We start from the raw sequence: 13,030 nt of genomic DNA, 5'->3' as shown, positions 1-13,030 counted from the left end.
CGGTATGTTGGCCAGGCCTCCCTGCCTCCCTGCCTCCCTGTCCGAGTGCCCCGCGCCCACGATGGGGACAGGGCCAACACGTATGATGTGTACATAGCTGCCCAGGTGGGTAGATTGCGCACACACTCAGAGAGGGGTATTTGGCAATCACCCTGTGTTGTCTAGTCAACACCAACAACTGCTGTCCAGGCTGATGTTGCTGTTCGCTGACAGAGGACTGAAAGGGCTGGCAGGCATTGCCACTGCCTGCCTCGAGTATAGACTACTCCGTACCTAAAGACCGATAGCAGGCTGCCACAAACCCCGAGGCCTCGAGTCTCTTTATCTCTAGTAACAAGCTTTCCGTCACGACACAATGTCAAGCTGGATCAAAGGGACAATTCAAAGAGAGCCAAAGCTACCCGCTTGGAATAGGATAAAATAAACTTGAACCTGAGAGAGAAAAAAATACACGCACAGACTGCCATGCTTTCACCGGTTGCAGACCATCCGTGGCCATCCGCCACCTAGGCTGCTAGGTCAAGTTAGCGTGTTTGTCGACGCGAAACCCTGTCCATTTTCCTGTCTTACGTACTGCTACATCGCCACCACCAGAGCCTTGTTGCCATCACCTCGGAGTCAACTCTGGGCTTGGCTTGATCCATGTGAGAAGTGGACTTGGGATGTGACTGTTCAGTCCAGATGGGCATTGGACTGCTGCCTGTACTCCTCCGCCACTCATGCGTTGGTTGGGGCCAGTCATTGAATTTTCTGCTGCCTGATGATTGATTGGGTGCTCTGTCCTTGAGTCGTTTTGTGTGGGCGAGGGGTGTGTCTGTGTGAATTGATTGTGCGTGGAAAGTCAGAGGAAGGGCACTGGCAGACAGGATGGCAGACCTGCAGGCTTCCAGGCCCAAAACACCTGGATCATTCCCCTAGCAGCCCTTGGATGTTAGGGACCCAGGCAGGCCAGGCAGGTTGCCCTCCTGTAAGCATGTAGGACCATGTGAGTGCTCACTGCTGTTGATTGCCCGGGCTGGTGGAGCCGTGGAGGTCGTCCAGCCAATCAGAAGCCTTGACTCATCACTCCAGCCCCAGCACCAAAGCCCCAAGCTCGTGCTTTCCCTGGCCCAAAAAATGAGATAACCACCCAATACCCTTTATCGCCTTCCTTCTGGCTGGCTGGCTGGCTGGCTGGCTGGCTGGCTACCTAGGTAACTAACCAACTACCTTGCTTGCTGGCTGTGTGCGCCCACCCGCCGCCCGTCCGTCGCACCTCACCCAGGGCAGAAAAAAAATTTGAGACCAGTTTCTCCCTCTTCCTCTTTTTTCCACTCTACATCATCAACCAGAGTAACCCTCCTCCATCACCACCAACCCATCCGTAGGACAGGTAGTGGTAGATAATCTCTTTCCCCTTTCTGATTTGGTTTTGCAGGCCTCCTTTGTTGAGACGCTGCATCCCATTTCTTCCTCCCCTCCTCGCCCCAGTACAATCGTCTTCGATTGCGAGCGAGCGCAGGCCAAAGGCTTACCCAAGCGACCCCATCCGCCGAACGGTTCCCATCCCGTCCGTCCATCTCGGTCAAAGTCGACACGCAGCGGCCCAACACCACTGCCCCCGTCTTTACTTCACTCCCTGACAGTGACCCAGCGTCCGCAGCAAGTCAGGGATATTTCTCATCCATAACCCTTGGCCAGGTCACTTTTGATCTGGATTTCAATCGGTCAGATTCACTTCGCGACTGGTTCACGGCAGCGCCTTTCTATTCTTGACTTCCGCGACTGGTCAACCCGACATTTCGTCAACAGTCCATCTCGTCTGTCCAACCCCCGACCACCACATCGAGGCTTGACTTTCGTCGACCGCTACCCCCTTCGCCAACCCACCCAGGCCCACCCCACCCCTCCACAACGATCGCGCGAACCATATCACAAGTGTCACCGTCTCCAGACGACCCGGTATCACATATGACTTCCACTGCGAGTCAACCCAACACAAACCCGGCGCCGAACACCACTGCTGCCTCGACGGCTCCTTCGTATGCCTCTGCCGCTGGTGCTGCCAAGAAACCCGCCTCGGCGCCTCTGGTCGTAGGAGCTGCCAACCCCTCCGCGGTGGCTGGCTCCTCGGCTGCCGCCCCCCAGAATGCCCCGTCGTCAGCTTCAAGCGTGAACGGTCGGCCTCCCGTCGCCCCTGCAGTTCCCGCCGTCCCGACTGTCGCCGCCACGCCCAACATCAACGGAGGCTCTGGCGACCACGCCCGCAATGGCTCCGTCACCATCCCGCCCAATGGCCCGACCAGCTACCTGGCGAACGGAGGTGCCGTGAGCAACAAGCCCCCGGGACTGCAGTTTGGCTACGCTGAGGCTTCTCCTGCCATGCAACACAGCACCCCCCAGCTGAACGCGTCTGCGCCGGTCAACATTCCTGGCGCTGGCAGGAATCCCTCCCCAGCCCCCAGCCCCTCGCCCATCCCCCAGAACCTGACAAGTGGCGGACGACCCGGAAACACGGATAGCAGCTTCAAGATTGGCAGCTACAACAATGAAGGTGATGTAAGTACTTGGCACTCCTGGCTCACCGCGGCTGGCCTGGCCTGGTCTTGCCCATGATCCCCTCCAGAAATGCTCAGATTATGCTGACATTGCCCTTCAGCGTATGGGACGGCCAAACTCGATGACAGCAGTGGGTTACCACGCGAGGCGCGACTCAGCTGTCTCCCAACACAGTGACATGGGCCACCATGGTCCGGCCCCGACTCGAGGCGGGTTCGGCGGTGGACGAGGCGGCCGTGGTGGCGGGTACAACAACCACCAGTACCCTAACCACCAAGGCTTCCCACCGAACACAAACCAGTCCTTCCGAGGCCAAGGCCGCGGCGGAATGCCACCGCAACAGTTCAACCCCCGCGGCGGCGGATACCAGCACTCGCCACAGCCCGCACGAGGCAGCCCCGCTCTTACGCCGGTCATGCCCGGCCAGGGCACTCCGAACATGAACGCTGCCATGCCTGTGCCTCCTGCGCAGGGCTACACTCAGCAGTACCCACCGCCCATGAGCGGCTACGCACCACAGCAGGGTGGCTTTCAACAGCAAAGCGGCTACCCCCCACATGTAAAGCCCCCCGTCTCTGACATCTTTCCCCCATTCGTCAAACCCCACAAGAAGAAGGGCGCTCGCTGGGATTCAGAAAACAGACAATCTCATCAGCGACTGTCGGAATCTTCTTCATCTTCCTTCTTTCCTTCATGGCACGAGAACCCTGGCAGAAATCGCCGCATGGGCAAGCGTCGTGATTCTTCGACGACTGACCGTGGATCTCTGCGAGGGCCAACTCCATCGCTTGACGTGCAATCACCTCTGCATGACCCCCCCTTCCTTCTCTTTAGTGATGAGGGCCTGGACCTTACGCCGGGCCCAAATGGCGGCTTTGAGCGTTTCGAGCGCATGCTGACTGCATCAAAACAGAACTTTTATCCAGGTGCATATGATGGCAGGGCCTACATGGGTATGCCCCAGTACCCCCAGCAGCCCTTCCACCCTCAGAACATATACCAGCCAGGGTCACCCGCCCCGGGTGGCATGCCTCTTCCATACGGTACTGGACAATTCGCCCCTCCACAAGGTCAGCCCATGTCGCGTAATAACTCACAGTTGTCAGAACGGCCAGCCTCGAGCACAGGCCAGAACCAGGGCCCCATGGTCGTCTCTGGAACCCCTCAGGCTCATGGCTCCCAGTCCAAGGCACCCACAGGCTCGTCAACTCCTAGCAACCAGTTCCAGAAACCAAAGAAGGCCGGAGTCACCATCAAGAATGCACAGGGTGAAGTGGTTAACTTCAATGCTCTCAAGGCCCCTGTATCCCCAGCACCCAGCATTCAGCAGTCTAGGACCCCCCCTGTCATTGCGTCCACACCCACGCCTCCACCCAAGGCCAGCACACCAGCCTCACATGGCCGTGCCGAAAGTCTTTCCACCCAGAAGCCGCCAGACGAGATCAAGGCCGCCTTCTTGGAGCAGGTCAAGAAGTCCAAGGAAGGCGATGCTTCAAAGGCAGATGACGACGCTGCTGCTGCTGAGGCCAAGGCCAAGGAGGAAGCTCAGAAGAAGGAGCAAGAGCGCATAGAGGCTGAGGTCAAGGCTGCCGAGGCAAGCAAGGCTGCCGAAGAAGCTGCAAACAAAGCCAAGGCTGAGGCTGAGGCCAAGCTCAAGGCCGAGCAGGAAGCCAAAGCCAAAGCTGAGGAAGAGGCAAAGGCCAAGGCGGCAGCCGAAGCAGCGGCCAAGGCCGAGAAGGAAGCAGCGGCCAAGGCTGAGCAAGAGGCAAAGGACAAGGCCGAGGAACAGAAGAAGGCGGATGCTGCCAAACAGGAGACCGACGACGAGTACATGGAGAGGATGATCAGAGAAATGGAGGAAGAAGACAGGAAGCGTGAGGAGGAGCAGGCAAAGATCACAGCCAAGAAGCAGGCCGAGAAGGAGGTCGAGAAGAAGAAGGCCGAAGAGAAGCGCCTGGCCGATGCTGCTGTGAACGACGCGAAGCTCAGGGAACAAGAGCGTGAGATGGAGCGTCTCGAAGAGGAGAAGGAGAAGGCCCGTGAGAAGGAGCGTCTGGCTGCTGAGGGTGGTCAGTCTCAGTCGATGTCCGAGGTCCTGACAAAGAAGATCTCGGATCTGAACGCCTCACAGAAGAGCGGCGAGGACTCTTCCAAGCTCACCATCATCAGCAACAAGGATACTTCTGCCATAGGCTCAGCACCATCGTCGGCCAAGTCCACCGGCAAGCCCAAGCCAGCAGCCCTGAACCTTGCCCCCCTAAAGACCAACAGCGTCGAGCCAGCTCCGCCAACCGCAGCCATGCAGGCTCTGAAGTCTGCTCGGTTCTTGACCGTCAAGGACGAGGTCAAGTACCCCAATGGCATTGCCAGCCCAAACCCAGCCGTCAATGCCGCTGTGGCCAAGAAGGGCGGCTCGTTCAAGTACGATTCGGCATTCCTGTTGCAGTTCCAGAAGGTGTTCACAGAACAGCCATCTACCGAGTTCTCACAGCAAGTCAAGAGCTTGATCGGCGACTCCGACGGCTCGCGGTCTGCATCGGTTAGGACACCTGCCGGCTCGAGCGGTCGCTCGGGATCTAAAAACGCCGCTGGGGCCTTTGGCGCATTCGCGCAGCCAGCAGGAAAGCCACTCCCGCCCGGGACGTCTTCAGCGGAGCGGTTTGCCATGTCTCAAGGGCAGATCCCGCGGCCAGCTATGCCAGGGCCCATCTCCTCCTTCCGGAGCGGCTCCGGTTTTGGTGGCAGCCAGATGACACGCACGTCATCGTCCAACCTTGGTCAGTCCAGCTCTCGCCAAGGCAGCCGATCTCAGCGTGGCACCGGTAGCAAGCGCGGATCAGCCCTCGACGCTGCGCAGGAAGCTAAGCTTAGTAGGACCATGCCTCTTACTGCGGGCATGGACCTGAAGCCCATCCAGACTTCGGCTACTGGCTGGAAGCCAAAGAGCGTTGGCAGGGCTGCTGCTCAGAACGCAGATGCTAGCACTCACATGGACCCCGAGACTGTCCAGCGCAAGGTCAAGTCCAACTTGAACAAGATGACACCCGAGAACTTCGACAAGATCTCTAACCAGATCCTCGAGATTTCGGCACAGTCCAAGGACGAGCAGGACGGCCGTACTCTCAGGCAGGTCATCCAGCTCACCTTCGAGAAGGCCACAGATGAGGCGCACTGGGCTGCGATGTACGCCAGGTTTTGCAAGCGCATGCTGGAGACGATGAGTCCTGAAGTAAAGGATGTCACTATCACGGACAAGAACGGGAACGTCGTCAGCGGCGGTGCTCTCTTCCGCAAGTACCTCCTGAACCGGTGTCAAGAAGACTTCGAGCGTGGTTGGGCAGTCGAGATGCCCAAGCCCAAGGAGGGCGAGTCCAAGGAGACCGCGATGCTGTCCGACGAGTACTACAAGGCCATGGCTATCAAGCGTCGTGGTCTCGGCCTTGTCCAGTTCATTGGTGAGCTCTTCAAGCTTGGTATGCTGACGGAGCGCATCATGCACGAATGTGTCCGCAAGCTTCTCGACTTCCAGGGCGAACCCGATGAGGCTGAGATCGAGTCGCTCAGCAAGCTTCTGCGCACCATCGGCGCCAGTCTCGACAGCACCGAGAAGGGTATGATGATGATGAACGCCTACTTCGAACGCATCTCCACACTGGTTGAGACACCCGATCTGCCAAGCCGGCTCCAGTTCATGCTTATGGATATCATCGATTTGCGACGGGACAGGTGGCAGTCCAAGGACGGCCTCAAGGGCCCCAAGACACGAGAGGAGATCCGAGCAGAGGTAAGTCTACGAGCACCCCAATCACACCAACGACTGCTTCATGTCTCCCTGGGAGCTTGTACTGACATCAGGTAGGCCGAGGCTGCCGCCGCCCAGAAGGCTGCCGAGAATGCGAGAAGCAGCTACCGTGGCCAGGCTGGCGGTCGCTCCCACACCGGAGGGCGCGGTGACGCGAGGAACTCGCTGCAGTTCCAGCAGCCCACATCGAACCACGTGGGAATGGATGATCTGCGTCGCCTGAAGGGATCCGCAGGCAGAACTGCTAGTGGCAACGTGACCCTCGGGCCCACGTCCATGTTCAACTCCCGGAGCAACAGCGGGCGCAACACCAGGCTCGGTCCGGGCGGCTCACTAGCTCGCGGTGCCGAGGACTCTGGAGCGTCGTCGCGGACCGGAACCCCACCCACCCAAGCATCGACGAATGCATTTGCGTAAGTCTACATGCGTCCCGCAGATCCCAATGCTCGGCCAGAATTGCTAACAAGAGAACAGTGCTCTTGCCAACATGGAGTCGGAGAACCCTGCATCACCACCTTCGGTGTCGGCCTCGCCAGCACTCAACCATGCCAAGCCGGCGGCCCCGGCTGGAGGCGAGAAGAAGGAGGCTGACTGATTCATTCATCTTTCCAGTGTTCGCAATACGCATTAGAGCATTCTCTGCGCACCTAAATTGGGCAGGCGGTTTCTGCATTTACGGCGGTGTCAAAAAATACGTGTCAAAAGTTCGCCAGATTTCCCCTTTTCCATGATACCTCGGCATAGACAGAAGGCTCGTCTGCGGACACTTCCTCAGACAAGGGCTTTCCCTCGCATTCACCTTCTTATTATTCCTCTCTGGACTTCTCTCCACGCAGTGGTGGGGTCCAGTTGCTCTCTACCAATCTGAGCCAGGCCGCCTTTCCCAGTGATGGACGAGGGAGGCTTGTCCTCTTCGGGACCGACCGGGGTCGAAGGTCAGATCATGACGGACAACGATGGAACGCTTGTGATGAATGGGCAGAGACTGCCGGGGCATGCCACGATCAAGCACCGGGATTTCTCAGGATGGCCAGGCTAGGATTAGGTAATTAGGAGCAACGATCCAGTGGTAGTTCAAGGGTATTTTCTCGGGAGTTTACAGGTTTCCTCAGAACGCAATTGTTTCTTGGCGATCTTGTTGCTGTCGCTGTTGCTGGCTTCAGTCCGTCCCCCCGTACGACGAAAGGTGCAGGACTTCAGGAAGGCGGGAGTGGGCCGACAGAGGGTGAGAGCTTAACCCACTGGTTCCCAACAGTGGACCGTGTCTCGTGTCCCAGGCAAAAGAGGTCCGAGGTGCGGTGTATACCCAAAAAGTTCGAGCGGGAGAAGCGCCGTGTATATCATGATGACTTATCACAACTAATTCGGGGAGGGGGAAGCCGGCTGCCGCAGTAGGGGATTGTCTTTCTATTTCCAGGAGGGTGCTTTCTGCTTATTGATGTGTTGTGTTGCCCTTCTGGACTTCAAGATGTTATACGATGCAGCACAGCAGCAATTAATCAGTTCAGATGTTCAAATGTCGATGCAGTATGAGCGAAATCGTAAGCCGCAGTAGTCATCTCCCACCACGCCAAAGCCTCCATGATCGCAAAGCCTAGCCTACCTAGCCAGGTGTTGCTGTCGGATGTGCAGTGAGATACCACTAGATATTGACTCGAATATCCACGAATGCACCCCGGGAAGAGAGGTAGATATTTTCATGGGAAACGATGCGAATACAGTAGCTGCTAAAAGAAGTGTGTCCTTGAACTCCTCGTGACCCAAATTATGGCGGTAAAGGTACACTAAACTGTCTTGGCCCCTCGCAAAGTGCATCGAAACGCCAACAATAACCCGACTTTACTTAATGGACTCCCACCTCAGACAGCAGTGAAGCCCAACTTCGCAAACAGCGTGTCCATCGCAACCCACTGCCGCCCGCACTTGTCCAAGTATTTATCAACAACACCCTTCACCGTCCCGAACCTAGTGCGGTTGTGCTCCGCAAGCGCCAGGATCTTCTCCCTCGTCTCGCGGTCGGCGACCGCAGCCTCGCGCCCTTCGCCGCTCGCCTTGGCCCTGGCCCTGTCCACGTCCCACAGGCTGGCAAAGTACACCAGCTGGTTGTAGATGTCCCGCTCCGAGACCTCGTATCTCATCCGGCCGAGGCAGTCGCGCGCCAGGCCCTTGGGGCCGAGGCAGCGGGTGCCGTAGACGCTCATCTGCCGAGTGCGGTTCGCGCAGCTACTGTCGTCGCACACGAGCCAGCCCTCGTAGTAGGCGGCGGTCGCGGTGCGGATCGCGCGCTCCACCTGTGCCACCACCGAGAGCGTCGACATGGTGGCACCGCAGGAGCCACACACAACGCCGGCCGGCGCGACGCGGTCAGGGCTCGCGAGGAGGCCCTCGAACGTCGACGACTTCTTGCAGGAGCGGCAGCGCAGCTGTAGGCGCGTGCATCCGCCGAAGCGGACCTCGTCTGGGATCTGCGACTCGAGCGGGTGGATCTCGAGGTCATTGCTGTTGCCGCTGCTCGCGTTGTTGGCATTGTTGGCGTAGCGGCGGATGTCCAGGCCTAGACATTCGGCCAGCTGTGCTGTGGAGGTGCCGACGATGTTGGCACATAGACGCTCAACTGGCGGGAAGATCTGCTTGCCAATGTACCACTCGACATCCGGAGCCAAACCAGAGTCCTTCTTGAGGACGTCCTGTGGGGTATACGCCCGCTTGGCAACCGACTCGGACTTGCTGTCGTCTGTGATGATGTAGGAGATTACATCGCCCTTCCTCACAGTCTTGCCCCGGGCGAGTTCCCGCAGAGCAACCTGCACCTGGGGCATGGAGTCGGCGTTCGGGTACTCCTTGGGGGCCTTGCCGAGCTGCGTGAAAATGATGTATTTCTGGACGGGTATGGCCTGCTCACGCATCTTGCCTGAGATCTCCCGCAAGTATTCATGGATTCGCTGGATGGATACCTCCGTGTCGTCACCGGAAAGGATTTCTTTCAAGAGCCGGCTTGAAATCTCTTTGGACAGACCGCAATATTCTCGTCGCTTCATATCCAGACCCTTGACTTCCATCTTCTCGATGAACTTGCCATCTTGTTCAATCATGTTGATAGCGGCATACTTCTTCTTGGCCTGCAGGAGAATGCGACGGAAGACGTTGTCGATGTCGATCTCCAGCAGCCTGTATGATTCGTTGACTGCCTTCTTGAACTCGTGGCCCACCTTGTAGGCATCCTTGACGTTGTCGACGTTGGCATTGATCATGACAGAGTCAGTATCACCGTAAATAACCTGGAGAGACTTGCTCTCTGCGAGATCCTTTGTGCTGCGGAGAATCTCACGGCCTTTGAACGTCGTCAAAACAGCCAGGGGACGAGCATAGAATCGTGACTTGTCGTAACCCAAGCATCCGTACATGGAGTTGGCCGTCAGCTTCAAGGCAAGTTGCTTAATGTCCCACGTCGCGACCTGCTCGGGGGTAGCGGTCTTGTCCTTCATCAACTTCTTCACCTCTCGTCGACGGCTGACAAGAGTGGCAATAAGCTTGGGTAGGATACCTTGCTCTTGTTCAGTAGGGACTTCGGGAACTGCCTCCTCATCCTCGGACTGTTGCGATGTCAGTTCAATCTAGGTCTTGGAAAAGGCGTGGGTGCTTACCAGTGAAGACCGTTCCACGGTAGTGAAGCAGATGTTGAACTCCTGGATAATAGATGGGTACAGCGAATTGAAGTCCATGACCAGGACGAACTTGTCATAAAGACCCTTTTCGGGCTCGAAGACGAGACCGCCCTTGTACTTGTCCTTCTTCTTGCCGTCGGCAGCTTCCTCAGCATTTTCATCTTCCACGCGCTGTCGACCTTTGAAGGGCTGCTTGTCAGGACAGATATATTTGTTACGGTGGAACTCGTGCAACAGAATGTACTCGTTTCGCTCCGCACGTGTACCGGTCAAAGTCCTCGCCCAGGAGTTGCCAGCGAGATTGGTCAGAATCTTGGTCAGTGGCAGAAGCTGTACTCTGAGTGCCAAAGCGGTGATGAAATATGTATCAGTCTCGACGTGGGAGACATAGTCCATAAGGCCGTCCTTGGTCTTGGCCCACGTCTTCAAGGCCGCTTCGTTGTCGAAGTCTCGACGCATGTTATCGCCAGACAGGTAGAGACTGCACATTTCCGTCAAGCTCCACGTCGAGCATTTGTACATCGCTGACTTGCCAGCTTCGTTGGCGAGGTCGCAGAGCAGGCGGCCAGCGATGATCTGGCGCTCGGCAAAAACATTGCCGCCCATCTTCCCTATTGACGAGGGCCAGTCAGATCGCCTGAGTCTGCCGAGACGAGACCACCCATGTATTTTCTTCTCTCTTAATCGGCTGAGGAGGACCGAGTAGTCAACGCCTTCCAGCTGGTGGCCGAGAATCACATCGGGGTCCACCACGTCGATTTGTGCCAAGAAGAACATCAGCATTTCGGATTCTTGCTTCATCGGCTTGATCAGGCCACGTTTTCGGGTCTTCGCCGTTTGCTCGAAGCCTCCTGGGAATGCAGGACCGTTCGGCCGGATGAGAGTGAACGTCCGCGATGGGAGCTTGTCTGCCGGTGTTGTGTCGCTGAGAGAGATGTTCTCGTATATTCTAGCACTGATGGAAAGAATTTCTTGCTTGTTGTCCTGGGCGTTGAATGTCGTCCGCATGGCCAAGCTCATCACGGTCAGTGGAGGGGCGTCGAGGTTGTCCGAGTCACTCAATGGCGATATCATGTTGGGATGCTCCGCGAGGACCTCAAGCTTGCAATGTGAGGCGTTCTTGAGAGAACCAAAATCGGCGTCCTGGATCTTTAGCCAGCAAGGGCCCATGATGTTCTTCCACAGGACAAATTGCTCAAACAGAGCAGTGTTGGTACCGAATATTTGCGAATATGTCTCGCCGGTAGTTCCCATTTCGACTGCGGGCTCTGTGAAGGGTCAGAATGGTCGCATGAATGCCGCTTGTAGGACAACTCACTAGTATAAGGATACAAGAGCTTCATGTACTGCGTCTCTTTTGGTATCCCTGGTAGCTCAAAGGCATACTTCCTCGTACAAGCCTTGATTTTAAACATATCGACGTGCATCTTGGACATAAGGGCATCGATTTCCTTGTAGACGTCCATCATTCCAACCTCCTCGTCGGTCTGAATCCCGCGCTCCACGCGGTTTTGACGTGGCAGGAAGAAGAGCTTCCTCAGGATATTGTCCACCTTTACGAAGCAACTGACATAAGACTGCGTCTTCTTGTTCAAAACTTTGCCGAACAAGCAGAGGCTACCCTTGACTTCGGTGTAGTCTGTCCAGAACATGTTCAGACTTCCGTCCTCTTCAATGGCATCCTTGTAGTCTATCTTGTTGATGCCTCTCGATTCTGAAGGGGAGCTGCTGACGACATTCAGACGTTGGTTGATGTCGTTCCATGCCGAGGAGTCAACCGCTGCCTCTGACGGGCCCTTAGGCGGTGATGAGTTGGCAGGAGAAGGATATGGATCGGCCTTGATCAATCTCTTGGGAACCCTGGCCGCAGTCAGGTTAACGCTAGCGGCGTTGATGGCACCGGCATGTGCCACCTCCATCATGTCTTCGTCTTCATCATCCTCAGCCTCGATCTCGGTCGCTGCCTTCGTCTTGCGCCCGACAGCATCGACTGTTGGTGATGACGGTGCTGGGTCACTTGTGGGGATTCCATTGGCGGGGAGAGACGAAGGAAGGTCATCACCCATTATTGGGAGAGAGTCATCGTCGTCACCCATGAAGGTATCGTCGTCCTGCGGTGCCGAGATCACTGGCTCCGGGCTGCGTCTGACCTTCTTTATTGCTGGTCGCTTGAAATCAGGTGCTGGCGAAGGGATGCGTGTACGGCGTTTCTCGGGAGACCTCTCCCTCTTCTTGGACTGGCGAGGTGCTGCAGCTGGTACATTGCGGTCGACCTCTCCAAGCAGGCCGGCAAGGAATTCGTCATCTTCCTCGGTTTTTATGACCTGTACCGTGTAAGAAACATATCATTGGATACTTCCAGGCATAATCCCTTGCCTACCTTTGGTTTCGACTGAGCTTTGGCGGCGCCCTTGGTGAAGAATTCGCTGATATCCCGGTCATTTGCGTCTCGCTTGGACTGGTCCTCGTCGCGTTGCTTTTTGGCTGCGGTCCAGGGATTAGAGGCGAACTCCATGTAAATGCCAGTACGAGATACTCACACTTCTTATTCTCTTTCCCTCTAACTGGGAAGCCGTCCTCGCTGTCACTCTCGTACTGCTGAACACGGTCCCAGTCCTCACGGCCGTCATCGGCATAACCTTCACCATTATCGTCCACAACGAAGTCGTCTTGATTCAGGCGTTCCCGCACGATCTTCTTGTAGCGATCCTCGTCCACCTCCTCGTACAGCTCCTCCACTTGCTCGACCTCATACGAATCGAAGGTCTTCTTGCCAGCCTTTCGCAATGCAGCAAGCTGCGCGAGCTTGGCTCGTTTGTCGGCCTTGGGCATGGTGGGCCGGTGTTCTGGCAAGTCCTAGGATAGATCGATGGTCAATTGGCCGGAGGACCAAATATGAGGGGGGGTTCTACTGGTATCCTGAGGTCATATCTTGGTGGTGGAGTCGATGTGTGAAGCGAAGAGAGTGCGAGACGTGCTTTTGATTTAAAGTGGCAGGGGAGACGCGCCATGTAGACGCGATGTG

The 13,030-nt window shown here is 56.7% G+C and overlaps 2 protein-coding genes across 2 annotated transcripts; one reads left to right on the top strand and one right to left on the bottom strand.

Annotated features, from left to right (window-relative positions):
• The first annotated feature begins 556 nt into the window (after positions 1 to 556).
• On the top strand, positions 557 to 8,038 carry KVR01_004162 (uncharacterized protein). The gene is made up of 5 exons (XM_044794297.1): positions 557 to 2,538; positions 2,639 to 3,097; positions 3,452 to 6,322; positions 6,398 to 6,753; positions 6,815 to 8,038. The coding sequence occupies exons 1-5, from the start codon at positions 1,951 to 1,953 to the stop codon at positions 6,933 to 6,935; spliced, it is 4,395 nt and encodes a 1,464-aa protein (XP_044646326.1). The 5' UTR covers positions 557 to 1,950; the 3' UTR covers positions 6,936 to 8,038.
• KVR01_004665 (DNA-directed DNA polymerase alpha catalytic subunit POL1) lies at positions 7,834 to 12,983 on the bottom strand. Its single transcript, XM_044789571.1, has 5 exons — positions 12,546 to 12,983; positions 12,386 to 12,489; positions 11,324 to 12,329; positions 9,985 to 11,273; positions 7,834 to 9,933 (listed from the first exon to the last, which is right to left on the bottom strand). Exons 1-5 carry the CDS (start codon positions 12,835 to 12,837, stop codon positions 8,200 to 8,202), a joined length of 4,425 nt encoding a protein of 1,474 aa, XP_044646829.1. The 5' UTR covers positions 12,838 to 12,983; the 3' UTR covers positions 7,834 to 8,199.
• Positions 12,984 to 13,030: the final 47 nt, after the last annotated feature.

The sequence above is a fragment of the Diaporthe batatas genome (assembly GCF_019321695.1).
Source record: "Diaporthe batatas strain CRI 302-4 chromosome Unknown Contig00004, whole genome shotgun sequence".
NCBI lineage: Eukaryota > Fungi > Ascomycota > Sordariomycetes > Diaporthales > Diaporthaceae > Diaporthe > Diaporthe batatas.
This window is presented reverse-complemented; position numbering and strand designations above follow the sequence as displayed.

Bases quoted from the DNA above. Each gene is read 5' to 3' on its own strand.
- KVR01_004162 (XM_044794297.1), top strand. From the start codon at position 1,951: ATGACTTCCACTGCGAGTCAACCCAACACAAACCCGGCGCCGAACACC. The intron at 6,323-6,397 runs GTAAGTCTACGA...GACATCAGGTAG, and splicing joins GAGAGGAGATCCGAGCAGAG to GCCGAGGCTGCCGCCGCCCA. The intron at 6,754-6,814 runs GTAAGTCTACAT...ACAAGAGAACAG, and splicing joins GCATCGACGAATGCATTTGC to TGCTCTTGCCAACATGGAGT.
- KVR01_004665 (XM_044789571.1), bottom strand. From the start codon at position 12,837: ATGCCCAAGGCCGACAAACGAGCCAAGCTCGCGCAGCTTGCTGCATTG. The intron at 12,330-12,385 runs GTAGGCAAGGGA...TACACGGTACAG, and splicing joins AAGCTCAGTCGAAACCAAAG to GTCATAAAAACCGAGGAAGA. The intron at 9,934-9,984 runs GTAAGCACCCAC...ACATCGCAACAG, and splicing joins CCGTGGAACGGTCTTCACTG to TCCGAGGATGAGGAGGCAGT.